This window comes from Onychomys torridus, chromosome 4 (assembly GCF_903995425.1).
Source record: "Onychomys torridus chromosome 4, mOncTor1.1, whole genome shotgun sequence".
NCBI lineage: Eukaryota > Metazoa > Chordata > Mammalia > Rodentia > Cricetidae > Onychomys > Onychomys torridus.
This window is the reverse complement of record NC_050446.1, coordinates 38762494-38777329: the sequence shown is the minus strand read 5'-3', so window position 1 is coordinate 38777329 and position 14836 is coordinate 38762494. Positions and strand designations below refer to the sequence as shown.

Sequence of the window (14836 nt, the reverse complement as noted above, 5' to 3'; positions counted from 1 at the left end):
GGCTCCCTCGACACCCCAGCCAGCCTTCTCCTCCCGAGGAGACAGGCTCGGGCTGCCAGGGGACCAGAAAGCGCACAGCCTCCGGGAGGAGCGCGTGGCTGCAGATTTTACCTCACGCTGACTCAGTCCACACAGCAGCAGATGGCGGAGCTGCGAGGGAAACGACCTCCCCGGTGCTTTTGAAGCTTGCTAAGAGCAGCGAAAGCGCGGCTTTCAGCACGAGGCACGCCGTCCCCGGGAAAGCTCTCCTCGGATTCTAAAGGCTTCGCGGACGCACTTGACACCACTCACTCCCGGGGCCTCCTCCCCGGGACCCGGGCCTGGGAGGCGGCGGGCGGCCGGGCGGGCGGCCGGGCCTCGGGTCCGAGTGTGCACGCACAGCCCGCGGCCAGGCGCCCCGGAGCCCTGGCCCCCCACCCCGGGATCGGGCGGGCGATCGGGCGGGCGGGCGAGCGCTGCGTCCACGCGGCCCGGGGCTGCACGTGCTGCGGCTGGGCTGGGGCAGGCGGGCCGGGCTCAGAGCGCAGCCCCGGGTGGGTGCACGGTCCCGGGAACACACAGCTCCTCTCCTCTCCCAACACACACACCGGGTTTGGTACTGTCTGCAGTCGCCTTGACTTCGTAGGTGAGGAGAGGGGAAAGGAAACACAAAGGAAAATCAGTCATCGCTTTTTCTTGTTTGTTTGTTTTTTTCCTCCTCTCTCTCTCTCTCTCTCCCTGGGGCACGCAAGACTCCACGGAACGCCGTCTAGCGGCGGGATTATCCAGGGAAGGCAAGTCAGTGAAATCTCCCCCTCGACTCTTCATTTTAATTGGAATTCTGAAGCCTCTTTACAGCTGCCCCACCACAAAGGGGACACGGGGCGAACTCTGGGTGCTGATGAATTTAGTGCTGTCACCCCAGGCCAACTCAGACCAGAGGAGAAGGTTGAGCCATCATCTCCTGCCCCTTTCCTTTCCGGAGTCACCCTGTCCTTGGAGACAAAAGTGCAGAAGTCGCCTCTATGAGGCAAAGACAGAATTGCAAACTTGCATGTGAAATTGCTCATCGCCATTTGTTCTCAAGGGCGAGGACCTGGCCTGTGTAAAACAGCGGCGAGGACTGCACCATAGACAAGAGCGTGGACGCCCCCAGGCATCCCCCTCACTACCCAGGCCCTCTCCAAACAAGTTTTTACCTCGGTCCTTAAAATCCACCCTTCCACGTGTTGGTTCTGCGGGTCTTTCTCCACCCCACCCGGAAGAATACCTGCAGCCACTCGCTCTAGAAATGTAGGCCCTCCGGGTGTTTGCATTTTAAAAGATTCAACAATCACCTCCAAGGTCTCTTTGTAAAACCAAATTTCTCAGCACCCGCACTCAATAGTTTGTCTTGACCTGGTTTAAATTGCTCCCTGTCTCACCTAATGCCTCAGAGGCTGCTGTGTGAAATTTAAAGAGATTCTTAACTCATCTAAAGACCCTCCTTTTCCTGTCTCTTCAACTTCGGAGAGAATCAGAGCTAGGAGAAAGAAGGTGCGTATATTTTCCTAGAAAAAAAAAAAATCAGCAGTAAAGAAAACTACACTCAGAGAATTAGATAATTGTAAATAAGAAGAAACAGTCCTTAGCGGTGCCACCAAACAAAGTTAAGGGGATGTAGGAGGTGGCTACTATTAAGCTCCCAGAGCAGAGGAAGGGGGCTAGTCTTGCTTAACCCTTCAAAGCCATAACCTGGAATAAGTATTGGCAAACTGTAAACTGCTCTCAAACACCATAGTTAGCGTTTTACCAGGTTTATTTTACTTGTTATACACAGACGATACAAACGAGCAGAAAACAAAACGATTCTCAGTGGAGTGTGTACTTGTATAAATTATTCAATTCACAGACAAAACAAAACAAATATAAAAATCACAACATTTGATTTACAGAAGAGCCAAAGTATACACACGTTTAGACCCTGAATTCCTATTAGGAAAAAAATCCCCCATGGACTGGAATCTAGATTGAATATTGTGTATGATGCATATTTCACATTGATTTTAAAGTACAAAAAAAGTATAAGTTTGCTACACAACATTAGAAATCCTACTAATCTATTTCCAGAGGGATTAATGCTCCTTATCAAATATAACAAGACTTGGGCGGGAATCAGTCTTACTTGCAATAATGCTAGTGTTTTCCCAAGAAAGTCAAATTTCAGCTGTCTCTAAGTGGTGGGGGGAATCGTTTTCAAAACTAAAATGCAGTAAAATATACAACTCACACAGTTCATCTTCACTAGACTACACTATAGTTACCAACAAGTCAGTCATCTGTATTATTAGATTATTCATTACAAAGATTTACAGCATATAAAGGTGGAGTGGGGACTGAAAAGATATTCAGAAACAGTTTGTCAGCATATTTGGCACCTGCACAGACCAGTAATGGATTTGGCACTTTGGGGAAAAACAAATAAGGCAAAATAATATTGCTGATGTGGAGCTATTCCATTTAGAAGGAAGGGGGAAACAGACAACTCCAGCTAACTCTGCTTCGCAGGCAGGCATCATGCCACTGACTTGCCTAGGAGCGGGCAACTAGCTTTTACAGGTGTTCAGGTGGGTTCTCCTTAGCTATGGAGTGTGCACTGGGGCACACAGTGGTTATATCATGCAATGAATTGAGAAGTGAGAGAGCCGTCATTATGGAGTGTCTCGTGTTTCCAGAGCCTCTTTAGACTATCTTTAATATCTCACAAGAAAACAAAGAGGGGGTGGGGAGAGAAAGAAAGAATGAAAGGAGAAAAAGAGGAATAAAAAGTTAAGCATGAACTGGTTTTGTGCCTTGACAATGAGAATAAAAACTAGCCATTCGTTACAATAAATTAACACTATATACAATCATTTCACAGGCTTTGTTCTACTAAAATTATGAACATCCCTACCATCCATCCATCCATCCATCCATCCATCCATCCATCCACTCGGGCTTAAGAAAGGACGCGCTGGGTGGGTGCAGGTTCTAGAGTCAACATCCTATGGTTAATAGGGAGGCCAAGACAAGGCGGGTCGGGATCGCTGCTGCCTGACAGGACTGCCCAGGTCTCCTAAAGTTGAAAAGTTTCATTCCAAGAGAAAGGAGAAGGGGGGTGGGGGGGACGGACAAAAAGAAGGGGGGGGGGGAGACGGGGAGGATCATAGCTTCCCAGAAGAAAAGTTGGAAAACCACAAGGTTCACAGCCAGGTTCAAGGTCGGTGCGCTAACTGCAGAGCTGGCTGTGCAGAAAGAAAGGAGCAGAGTTAAAAATCATAATGGGAGACCTGCACTTCTCCCCCGCAGACGGTCATCGAGGGTCAGGAGAAAGAGCGAGTGCGCAAGAGCGGGCCTGGGGAGGAGGACGCGGGGGGCAGAGCAGAGGGGCCTTGGGGGGCTTAGGGGGGCGCGGGGCGCGGGCCGGGCGGCCTAGCTGTGCGAGTAGAAGCCGTAGTAGCCGCCTATGTCCTTGGCGCAGTTCTTCTCGCAGTCCCGCTGGGCCAGCACCTCGCTCTTGAGCGGGGACGAGCTCTCGGACACCGGCGTGTCGGCGGGCGAGATCCGCCTCCGCTTGGCCTGCTCGTAAATGCCCGAATCGCTCGAGTCGATGGACTTGATGGAGGAGGGCGTCTCGATCCAGCTGGAGTCGGACAGGTCCTTGGGCTTGGCGTCCTCGGCGGCGGCGGCGGGCGCCAGGGGCGAGCGCTCGGCCGCCAGGCCCTCGGCCTCCTCGCCCAGGTAGGGGTTGGCGCCGGCCATGCGCGCGGCGGCCGCGGCGCTGTTGGGCCAGCAGGGCAGCACGGAGCCCGACTTGGCGCCGCAGTACTGCGGGGGGCTGCGCGCGCCCCAGCCCGAGGGGTCGGCGTAGTAGCCGAGCGGGCGGCCCGTGCAGCCCGCGGCCTGCAGCGGCAGCGCCTTGACGCCGGCGGCCGCGTACGACAGCAGCGTGGCCGCGTTGCCCGCGAAGTCCGTGGCCGTGTCGTAGGCCGAGGCCGCGAAGTCCAGCCGGTTGTTGGCCGGCGTCACGAACCAGCGCTGCGGCGACGGCGCGCCCGGGTCCTCGGCCTGCTGCGGGGACAGCAGCCCGTTGGTGTGCGGCACGCTGCGGTCCGTCCCCGGGCCCGGGCCCGCGCCAGCGCCCGGGTGGAAGCGGGCCTTGGCGTAGTTGCTCACGAACTGGTCCTGCAGGAAAGAGCCGGCCATGGCATAGCGGGCGCCGGGCACTATCTGCGAGCGCGGAGAGTCGTTGGGCGAAGGGGTCAGGCGGTCCATGTCGCAGCCCGTGTAGATCCTGAGGGGAAGGGAGAAAGAGAGAACCGAGGGGTGGCGCGGAGGTCCCTGGAGGGTCCTGGAGGGAAAGCCACCTCTAGTTTTGCCCACCCCGCACACACCGTCCGTCTGGAAGTTGCGCTTGACACACGGGGTGCAGACAGCAGAAGATCACAGACCCGCACCCTCCCTACCCCACACTGGAAGGGTCACAGTTGCTCTGCTGGAACCTGAGCCGGACACAAAGCAGAGTGAGGGTCTTCCACCTTCTCCTGTTCCCGCTAAGCGCACGGGGACCAAGATGGGGCCTGAACCCACTGATCCAGCCTTGTGCTCACAGTACGACAGAGTGATCCAGGCACCGAGGTGCTATTTGCCCGTTGGGCCTTTCCTCTCTGGTGAATTTCTGGGTGAAATGTCTAAACAAGTGGCCCGCTCTCTCCACCCTTTTAAGACCTCCTGTGTCCATTGAGTTGTTCGGATGATCCCTTTTCTTTTTCTAGGGAGTTTAAGAAATCTCCAGAGGGGAAAACCGCGTAGGGAGAGTGGGGACTGACATGTCCAGGTAATAACGTCAAAGGCTGACTTTTACGGGCCTCAGCGCCCCAGAGGATTGCCGCTGGAATCCTCTAAGGTACTTTTGTCTGCTGCCTCCCACTATGTACGCCCTTTAACTCGCAACTCTACCAACGCAAGGGAACAAAACAGAAATTACTATTTGGAAGCAACACTCATTTACCAATAAAATTCTTTAGGGGAAAAAGAAAAAAAAGGTGTACTTTAGTCTTCTCTACCCAGCTTTTGATAAAAGCAAAAGAGGAGAAGAAAGACCCTTTGTGTGTGTTGGGGGGGGGGGGGCTTACAGTTAACACCTTCCTCCAAGCAACTAACCCTGCCTTACAGAGAGCCGGGCACATGGGAATTATTCACATAAGCACAGGTAGATTTCTTTAGCCCACAACAATTCTCTTGGGTACTATTACTCCACTTTCCCGATGAGGAAACCGAGGCAAAGGATAGTTAGAGAACTTGCCCAATAATCAAGAGAGATTGTGTGTGCGGGAATTGTGTTAGATTAACTTTAGGCCCTAGGCCTAGGTGATCCATTAGAACTGGAGTTGGATGATGATGTGTTTCTTCATAGACATACAAACATACCTCACTTTGTATTTAGCTCACACATAAGTGTTTGCATCATTAGTCAACACACTGTTTTTGAAGGAATGCCTCAGTATTGTCAGGTCTTAATCCTATGGGGAGAAAACTCTCCCGGGTGTGGCCAAGCAACCTTCTAGGACCCCTTGAACTCTCATACCCCCCCACCCCATTGCTCTCTAATCAAACCAGGCCCAGATTACTAACCTTAAAGAGGCGTGTGTTAAATCTATTTAACTCCCTCTCATCCCCCATAAACCCAGGGATTACTTTTATAATAGATAAGATTTCTACAACAAACTTGGAGTGTTTCAGAAAGGGAGAGCCTTATCCAACAGAAGGCAGCCAGAAGAAGGGCAGATGAGTTACTGTGGCTGCTCTGGGGCACTCTGTTTACAAAATAAATAAATAAATAAATAAATAAATAAATAAATAAATAAACAAACAAACAAATAAATAAATAAATAACCCCCTCCTGAAATTTAATTCCAGCTGCTTCTTTTTTTTTCTTTTTTTTTTTTTTAAGTGGAGGGAGGCAGGAAGGGAACATAATTAGCAAGGTACAAATATCTTTGTATGCCACCACAATATTCTTTAAAAGAAAAAAAAAGCAATCCAAAAAAGATACAGTTTAGATGCCCATCCAGGTCTCAAACACTTGGGATTACTGAATTGATTTGTGCAAAATAAATGCTTATGAACAGATGTTAACAGAATTAAAAGCTCAAAAATCTATACAGCTCTCTTCCAACATCCCTAGTCTCTTGGGCCATATTCTTTCCACTGTATTGGGCCTAACTTTATTCATTTCTTGAGACCTGAAGCAGCCAAGTTTTATTCTAGAGAATTATATTCATAATTTTGGGGAACTGCTTTGAATTGCTTTGGGGGGACACATAAGAAAGTTAGAGCCAGTAGATATCAATGACTTTCCCACTAGTTATAAAAACACTGAAAGAAGAGATGATATCTGGAGGTTGGGGCAAAGGAGCTCCTATCTCTTTCTCCACACCTTTAATCTGTCCCCAGTCAAAGACAACACTCTAGCTCTATCCCAGAACCAGGAGATTAAAGTGCATATTTCCCTTTATCTTTTAGAGGCAGGAAAAAAAGTAGGCGAATCATCCGATCCCACTTTACATTTTGCTCTATAACACTGTCTGAAAACTCTTGGTGCTATAGTCCCTGAGCAAGAATTCCAGAACAAATCTAGAAAGAATTCAGTCTGTGCCTACTGCTACCCCAGATGACAGCCTTGCTCTGAGAAAGGCCTAGAGATAGGTAAGGGGAGCCTAAAGAAAGGGAACCGGCACATTTAATTAAACCATAGATGCCAAAAGTGAGAGGAGACATTTTTCTTCTGAAGCTTATAAATAAGATGCAACCACATCTCAGTGCTACCCAGAGCCTGTAATGACTATAAGTTAAGTTCTGCTCATAAACTCGCCTGGCGAATGCACATTTTTATTCAGTCCATAGTAAACTTCACAGGAAATGCTATCACACAAAACTTGGAAATGAGTAAATCAAAGTCACATATGCCAAGGAGACTGTAACAACTGCCAGAGAGGGCCACATGCACTTTCAGGCAGAACTGCCCCGGTTCAGACACAGACACTCTGAGTTGAGCATCTGCAGCCACACATACAGCATGCCCAGGGGACAGCCAGGGCAGCTTTCTCCCACAGCCAGCCAGCCCCAGGGGCGGCCAATAACTTTGGGATTTGAAAGAAAGCTAAACATAAGTACAGCAAACTTCTGACCAAAATCACACAAATACAAAGCCACAAGGTCACCAGAGAGGGAGCCAACGTGATAAAGGAAGGGGGAATCTCCAACAATTTTCTCACACATTTTACTTTGAAAATCCTTAAACACAACAATCAACCCTTAAGCTAGTGGCCAGTTCAACAGCTATCTGAGAAGGAACATGGAAAATTACTTACGTGTCATAATTATCTCGAAATCCTTTTGCAAAGGGGTTGTGGTCTATTTTTAGTTGTGTAATCTGGAAAAAGAGAAGAAAGGGTGATTGCAGTCTCCCCTTCTGCATGGGAAGGTTGTGCGCTTGGGAATAGGTCACCTGTCCTTGACAAGGACTTGGGTCTACTGAGTCATTAACCAAACAAGGTTCTTTAGCAAAACTTTGAGAGTCTAGCAGGAGAGGAAAAGCAGGATGTATTGGGAAAGTTCCGAGAACCAGCTTAAAATGGATAATACCCACTAGCACTTCGGTTAGCTCTCCTGTGTGCTAGAAGTTGATTCAAATACTCATTGAAAAAATACTGATTACATGCAACGCACTAACACAAAAGTGGTTAATATCTTTAACTCTTTAGTGTTTTCAAGAGTGTAACCACAGGTATATATTTTATAAATGAGCCGATTCTGACTCTCAATTAACAAAAAGAAAGAAAGAAAGCCCTGTAAACTGCATCTTAAAATTGGGTTGATTTGAAATAATTATTTCCTTTCTAATAGTTTTACTTACATGACCAAACACACAACTTCTATACTTCTAGAGTCACATCAGCTACTAAAATCAGTTTTTGCAAACACGCAAATACTGCGAAAGTTCTAGTTTGTGCTAGCAAACTCCATTAGTTCCTGTAATTTGATTTGATTGGCGTTTTCTCATTGCATATGTACGAATTTGTATGTACTCTCCTTCCTGTTTTGAACTCTCAGAACAGTAATATCTCCTCATTTTAGCCACCAGTTCTGAGATTTTAGAAACATTTTATTTTAGATTTCATTGCTTGCTAATAAAATGCACGGGTAGATCTGCCTCTTTCCTCAAAAAGAGACTTTTGAAAGGAAGAAAGCGCACGTTTTATCGTTCTAGTTTAAGGTCCAAGCTAAAGCTCCAAATGGATCGGCCCTAGAAATCCTGGCCACCGCTGGGGGGTGGAGGTGGGAGGGTAGCCAGGCTGGAAGCTCATAGGCAGTGTTTCCCCACCCGCTTGCTGTTTGGGGGAAGGGCCTGGCCGGCCCCTAGCACTCTCCTAAACCGTGCTGTAGGGCCAGCTGTGGCCAATGCTAGTCTGCAAAGTGCTGAAAGACTGGAGGGTAAGGGGGTGCCACTTGCCCGAGCCCAGCCCGAGCCTCCTTACATCGGTGTTCTGGTAGGCGGTGACAGCGATGAACTGAGTCTCCGGGAAAGTGAACGTCTGGACACGGCCAGGCTGGCTGGTGTCCTCAGTGCCGTCCTCGTTCACTTCTACCACGTGCAGACGGGGCTGGTACTTGTGAAGGGACTGTAAAACCACCATCTGTCCGGGAAAGAGAAAGGAGAGCTCCTTTTAACGCCTGCTTGTTCGCACCAGCCCCAGGCTCGCTCTGGGCCGGCTGGGCCAGCTGGAGCCCGCTGCCCCAGACTGGCTATGGGCCTCGCCTCCTGGTGACTGGGTGGCCCGCACACACCGCCCCAACCTCTGGGAGCCAGGATCCTCTGGGCACTGGGGAAGCCCGAATGCAAACCATTAGTCCCTTCCCCTAGTCCTCCTTAGAAGAACAAAGATTTTTTTTTTTTTCCCACAAGCTACAAATCTCAAATCTCGTTCGTTTATTTTTCAAAATGAATCAGTATTTGTGTTTGGAAAGATGAATTCCAGAACGAGGTCGGGCGGAAGGCAAAGAAAGCAACTTAATGGCTTAAATATAATTTTGGGAGGTAGAAATTATTTTCGAAGTCTTCACTGATGGAACCAAATCCTACCCAGTTTTCGTGTTGCTGTAAACTAAAGAAGGTGTGTGTGTGTGTGTGTGTGTGTGTGTGTGTGTGTGTGTGTGTGTGTGAGAGAGAGAGAGAGAGAGAGAGAGAGAGAGAGAGAGACTGACTGACCTGCCCATTGTTGTTGGATGCTCCCTTGTTGTTGGTTAGTTTTAATTTTCCAAAAGAGATTTCTTGCCTCATCCAGTGAGCCCCAGTGTTGGGGGAATCCGGATGCATATAGACCCGGTTTCCTTGATTTAAAAAAAAAAAAAAAAAAAAAAAAAAGCTTGTTTACATATGCTCTGGGCACTGCCCGGTCCCAACTCCTTAGCACATGAAACACACACACACACACACACACACACACACACACACACACACACACACCACGCACACCCCCTTACTACAAAGTGAAGCCCATTAGCTGTTTCTTTGGGGGGGGGGACATACTTGTATTAACTGGGGGTTATTAAAATAGGTTTACTGTCCAGTCCCAACTCTGTACCACATAACACACACACACACACACACACACACACACACACACACACACACACACACACATCTTCACTGTGAGGACCATTAGCTGGGCTTTTTTTTAAAGCCGCGATTTCTTCCCATTAAGTGGGAATGATTAAAATAGCTTTTGCATAATCCTCCCCTTTCTTGCCGTTCAGTCTGTCCTCCGTCCCTCTCTTCTTTAGGAAGTCATTGGCCGATCGTTTTAAAAAGTCCTCGAGCCAGTCCACAAAGGCTTTAATTAATCATTCTCACCTAAATAAGTGTCAAGAAAACGTGTTAATTGGAAGGACTTGCCTTGCACATTGGTGTCCGCTTTGCCACAAGGAACCCATTTGCCTCCTTGAAACCTCCAGTGATTGGGATCCGCCAAAATCACATCCACAAAAATATTGTAATGAGCGGTGGGATCGAGACCAGAAATGTTAAAACTCAAAAAGGGAAACATGCGCCTGTTTAAATTAAGAAGGGAGAGAAAACAAAGAAAAAAAGAAAATAAATGTTAGCGATTAAATGCAAGAAGCGGGGCGCCAGATAGCCAAGCAAAACTTGTCCTCTCGGTGTGTCTGAACGAATATTTGCTGATCTAGAAAAGGGTTAGTAGGAGACGGGAAGACGTAGGGCCGAAGTCGGGGAGAGAGCAGCGAATGCTCTGTGGTATCAGTGCTGGGGTGCAGAGCGGGGTTCGCGACCTGCTTTTCCACCTGTCGGCACAGGCCAGCCTTGACGAGTTGCTCTAACGCCTGGCAGCGGCCGAGACTCTTGTCTTGCTCCAGCTACTGAACGGCTCTCCGACCGCACTGGTACAGCAGGCTCCCCGCCACCAACATCACCACGGTGGTTATTATCCCTTCCACTTTCCCCTTTTCCAAAACCAGCCAACTCCAGGGCGCACCCGAGCGCCTCTCCATTCCGTTCCCCGACCCCACATCGTCGCTGCCCGGCGGTCACAACTTGGGTGCTCCCGCCCCGGGTCACGCCTGGAACAGCGGCAGCCAAGAAAGTAGCATTACCTTCCCTGTTTAGTGATGATCATCTCCGTTTGATGCCGATGAAATTTCAGCCAAAGTGGCCTGTTGCACAGGTATACCTGCGCCTTGCCCGGCACCAGCCCGGGCTGGGTGGAGGAGAACTGGTAGAACGGAGCTCCTTGGTAGGAGTGGCCGTACTGCTGTGGGTAGGGGTAGCCGGCCGTGGGGTAGCCTTGCGGCGAGGAGTTGGACAGCAGGCTGTTGTAAGCTCCGTTGGTGATAACCGGGTGGTGGGCCATGTAGCGACTGGGGCTGCCGATGGAGAAGGCGGGATGCGCCGGTCCGTGCTGGCCGGGGTACGGGAACATGGCACTGGGAGCAGTGGCCGCAGACTGTGGCTGGCTGGACTGAGAGAGGAGGTAACGATCTGCAGCAGAGCCATCGAAACTGTGACGAAGCTCAGAGACCCCGTCCAAGACAGGAGAGAGTTTACTTCTCTGGACGTCCCCTGGTGAGTCCTTGGAGTCAGGAAAATTGTCTGTATCTGACTGATTCGTCATCCCCCTGGTAATTTTTTTCAAAGGTGAACTTCTCTCCAGGTTGTCAGTGGTCGAGATAATGGGATGATCGTGCAAGACAAGCTCAGATCCGCCCGAATGTGGGTAGCTGCTGCTCACATTGAGAAATTTCTTGGAGAGCATGATAGAAGGAGAGAGGCAATGCTCCAGCTGCATAGCTCTAGAACCTGAACGCTCGCCCTCCCGTCCCTGGTTTTTAAAGTCCTGTTTATCATAAACTAGGAATCCACAGACCCCTCACTAGACAGAAAGCACTTCAACCAGCAAATGCTTCTCAAAGGTTTGATTTACTTTTTTTTTTCCCTGGGAGAAGAGATTGGCCAATTGACACTATGCAGCAATCAGAAAAGGCTCACTTTTGATCTCGCTGCTTATGCAGCCGATGAAACGGCTCCTGCCATTGGTTAGCTGCTGACAGTAATTTAATTAGATAGACATTAATTAGGATAATCACCTGGCTCCTGGTCGCGACGATCATGGCAAATTGAAGGGGATGATTTTATTGTTGGCTTGGGGGGTGGGGGGAAGTGTGTTGGTTTACGTGAGCTCTGTTATGTCACCTTTAAGCTTTGTGACCACTGCTTTAGGAAGATTCAAAGATGTGCAATTTACTAAACATTTCCTAACCCCCCTCCCTCCTCTCTTTAGAGAGGAGGGGCGGAGGAGGGAATTCGATGATGTTAGGAGACTTTTCGGATCTGAATGAGCCAAATATTCAGTTGAATGTAACGATTTCAAGTGCAAAGTATACAAAGCGCGAGCCGGTGGCCTCTTCTCGCCCTGTAAAACTTCCAGAGTCTGTCTTTTCCAGTTAATACACAGAAGCATACACACCTGAGCCTGTGCTTTGTGAGTAGGTACTGCGTGTCCTTGACGCCCCCTCCCCCACCTTTAAACTACACGACTAAATAAATAAATAAACAAACCGCCGCCGCTGAAAGCCTCAGCGTTATGCTGGAGAGATGAGAGTGGAGGCGAAGCAGCTCACCCACCCATCAACCCACCTCGGGAAAGGTTCGGTTTCCGGCTGGGGTACAGAAACAGTGACAATCTATGATCTCCTTTTTAAGTTTTGAAATAATCATAAGCCGTCGCGCTGAAGTGCTTTATAATGTATTTGCAGTCATGTTTACTGGGTCGTTACTAAATATTTTATCAGCCAACTTGGTTGCAGATCATCTGAAGAGCAGCTAGCTGGCTGGGGGCGGGCGCCATGTATCCTTTGAGTCCCACCGCACTTCCTCCTTTCGGAGGCACTGGCTTGGTGACAGGTTCCGAAGCCTCGCCAGGAAAAAGAGAGGGCTGAATCCCCAGTGCGAATGGGTTCGCTAGAAGCATTGATCTGGGGAGACAGAGTGGAAGTGGTGTCAATGCAGTGATCTTACTGAACTCTGTGTGTGTGTGTGTGTGTGTGTGTGTGTGTGTGTGTGAGTGTGTGATGTTTACATAATCCAGAGGGAGAAAAAAAAAGAATCCATGCCAGGAATTTTGAAAGGATTAGAGAAAAGAACCGGTTTAAAGAGATTTTGGCACAAATATCACGAGGCCCCAATCAACTCGGAGGTGTAGGGAAAAAAGATCTCCTAGTACCTGCTCCACAGGAGGCCAGCCGCGGCCCTCCAGCCCAGAGCACCTGAGATCTACAACCCCAGAGCTGCTGCGTGTGCCTCGAATAGCCAACCTGCTCTGTAGCTTTCCTCCCTGAAGGCGACAGGCGCTGGAATTCGGAGCCAACCCGGGCTTAGCTCAGCTCGGGCCAGCAAGGTGGTCAAGAGGCAGCGGGCTCCGGGACACTGAGAGAGTGCCAAGCGACCATGCCAGGCTCAGACTCCAGAGGCTCACACTCCACCCGTGCATACACAGGTGGGGCCTCTGCCTTCAGTCCAGCCTCCCGCATACCCCCGGCCAGACCAGAGCAGCAGAGTTCAGCGGTGGGAACGCGGGATGGGGCTGGGATATGGTCAGAGAAGAGTTAACAGATTGGGAATGTGGTGGTTTAGTGTGCAGCAAGCAGCCTGTGCTGAGCCTGTGCTGCATCACTTCTCAGAAGCTGGCACTGTGGCTGCAAGAGGGTACCAGCTTCGGCCTCCCAAGGGTGCGGGGGCAAGGCCCAGCATTGGTTGGATAGGCCGGATAGGCTGACGATCAGAAGTCTCAGAATCAAGCAGAAGCAATTTTCTGGGAGAAAAATGATGGCCGGACCCGTTTTCCCTTTGAAAGCAAACCTCAGCTCCTGGCCAGGAAGCTTCATCAACAGGCAGGATTTTAGCTGTTAGGCTTTGGAGCACCGGGTTGTTGGTGATGAATAGCTGTGGTGGTATCTGATGTCTCCTCCCTTAATCCTTGCTGCTACTTTTGCCCTACTTAAGCTGCTGGTGCATTCTCTTTGCATCATTAGCTTCTGTCACCAAGTGCCTCTCCTCTCCCTCCTGATTCTCACCTCATCTTGCCCCAAGCATGACACAGAGCCTCAAGTACATATGAAAGGAAGGCTTTTGTATGCACTTGTTTTTTGAAGCTTTTTGCCATCCTGGACACCTCTTTAAAAATACTGGCTCTCAAAAACGTAAGGAATGCCAAAGTGACCATCGAATTGTGAAGAGAGTAGAAAAGGTAGACACATTGCCTGGTTTTTAAGGAACTGAATTTGGAGGTGAACTGTGACCCACTTTCAATAATCAGCCCAAAATTCAGTGGTTCCTCACATATAGGCTTTTGCTCTGAAATCTGTGTACACTCACAAGGAAAATGAGGGCTCTCAACATAAGTCTATTGTGGAGCTTGTACTGTATATATGAGCTTCCCTAACACTGGTCCAGGCAAATCAGTTTCAGTAGTGTGGAGTTACATCTCTACACTAATAACATGGGGGTTTGTTACTAGATCAGCATTCGAGCCTCACCACGTGTGTGTGTGTGTGTGTGTGTGTGTGTGTGTGTGTGTGTGTGTGCGCGCGGAGGGAATCTAGCTTGTGTTAAACAAGCTGGTTCAATGCCTAACTGTGCCTAGGGTATCAGGCTGCTGGTAAAATGGTTAGATATTACTAGACAAAGATATTCGCTGATTTTGATCAACTTAAAAATGTAAAAAAAGAAAAGACAGATGATTTTTGGTAAGAGGGATTGTGCCAAGGTTTTGAATCGGATACTGTTTCCAACAGGAAGCAGGCAGGAGGAAGTGGTATGTGGCTATTCCAAATCAAAGTCCCCAAGATCAAAGAGCAAGACAGGGCAGTGTGAGCCTTCCTAGTGACAGCATTTAACTCAGGGTGTTTTCAGGAAACTAAGTGAAAATCAGGGAAACAGCCTGAATGCTGAGTCCAGTCCTAGAAATACTGACACTTTTTTTTTTGAGAGCATACTACTTAAAACACACACAAACACACACAACTAGTTCTCCAATGATATGTGAAAATTGACATTGAACTTAATTATAAAGATTGAAAACCCTGTATCTAAAAACACAAAACAAAAAACATGCCCATAAGTGTGAATTAGTCGAAAGGGAAAATTCTACCCGCCATTTATTTTAATTTAAATGATTAGATGCAATCCCAGTAACTTAATGTTGCAGTTAACAATATACTATCACTACATCTAAAAGAAGAAACTATAGGACAAGCAGAAAGT

At 48.9% G+C, this 14836-nt stretch overlaps 1 protein-coding gene across 1 annotated transcript; it reads right to left on the bottom strand.

The window, feature by feature from the left end:
- Window positions 1-1759: 1759 nt before the first annotated feature.
- On the bottom strand, window positions 1760-11618 carry Tbr1 (T-box brain transcription factor 1). The gene is made up of 6 exons (XM_036183208.1): window positions 10672-11618; window positions 9956-10110; window positions 9269-9390; window positions 8538-8696; window positions 7371-7432; window positions 1760-4291 (listed from the first exon to the last, which is right to left on the bottom strand). Exons 1-6 carry the CDS (start codon window positions 11361-11363, stop codon window positions 3430-3432), a joined length of 2052 nt encoding a protein of 683 aa, XP_036039101.1. The 5' UTR covers window positions 11364-11618; the 3' UTR covers window positions 1760-3429.
- Between the last annotated feature and the right edge of the window lie 3218 nt (window positions 11619-14836).

Bases quoted from the DNA above. Each gene is read 5' to 3' on its own strand.
- Tbr1 (XM_036183208.1), bottom strand. From the start codon at position 11,363: ATGCAGCTGGAGCATTGCCTCTCTCCTTCTATCATGCTCTCCAAGAAA. The intron at 9,391-9,955 runs GCAAGTCCTTCC...TTTTAAATCAAG, and splicing joins AGCGGACACCAATGTGCAAG to GAAACCGGGTCTATATGCAT. The intron at 7,433-8,537 runs GTAAGGAGGCTC...CTCTTTTTCCAG, and splicing joins CCGCCTACCAGAACACCGAT to ATTACACAACTAAAAATAGA.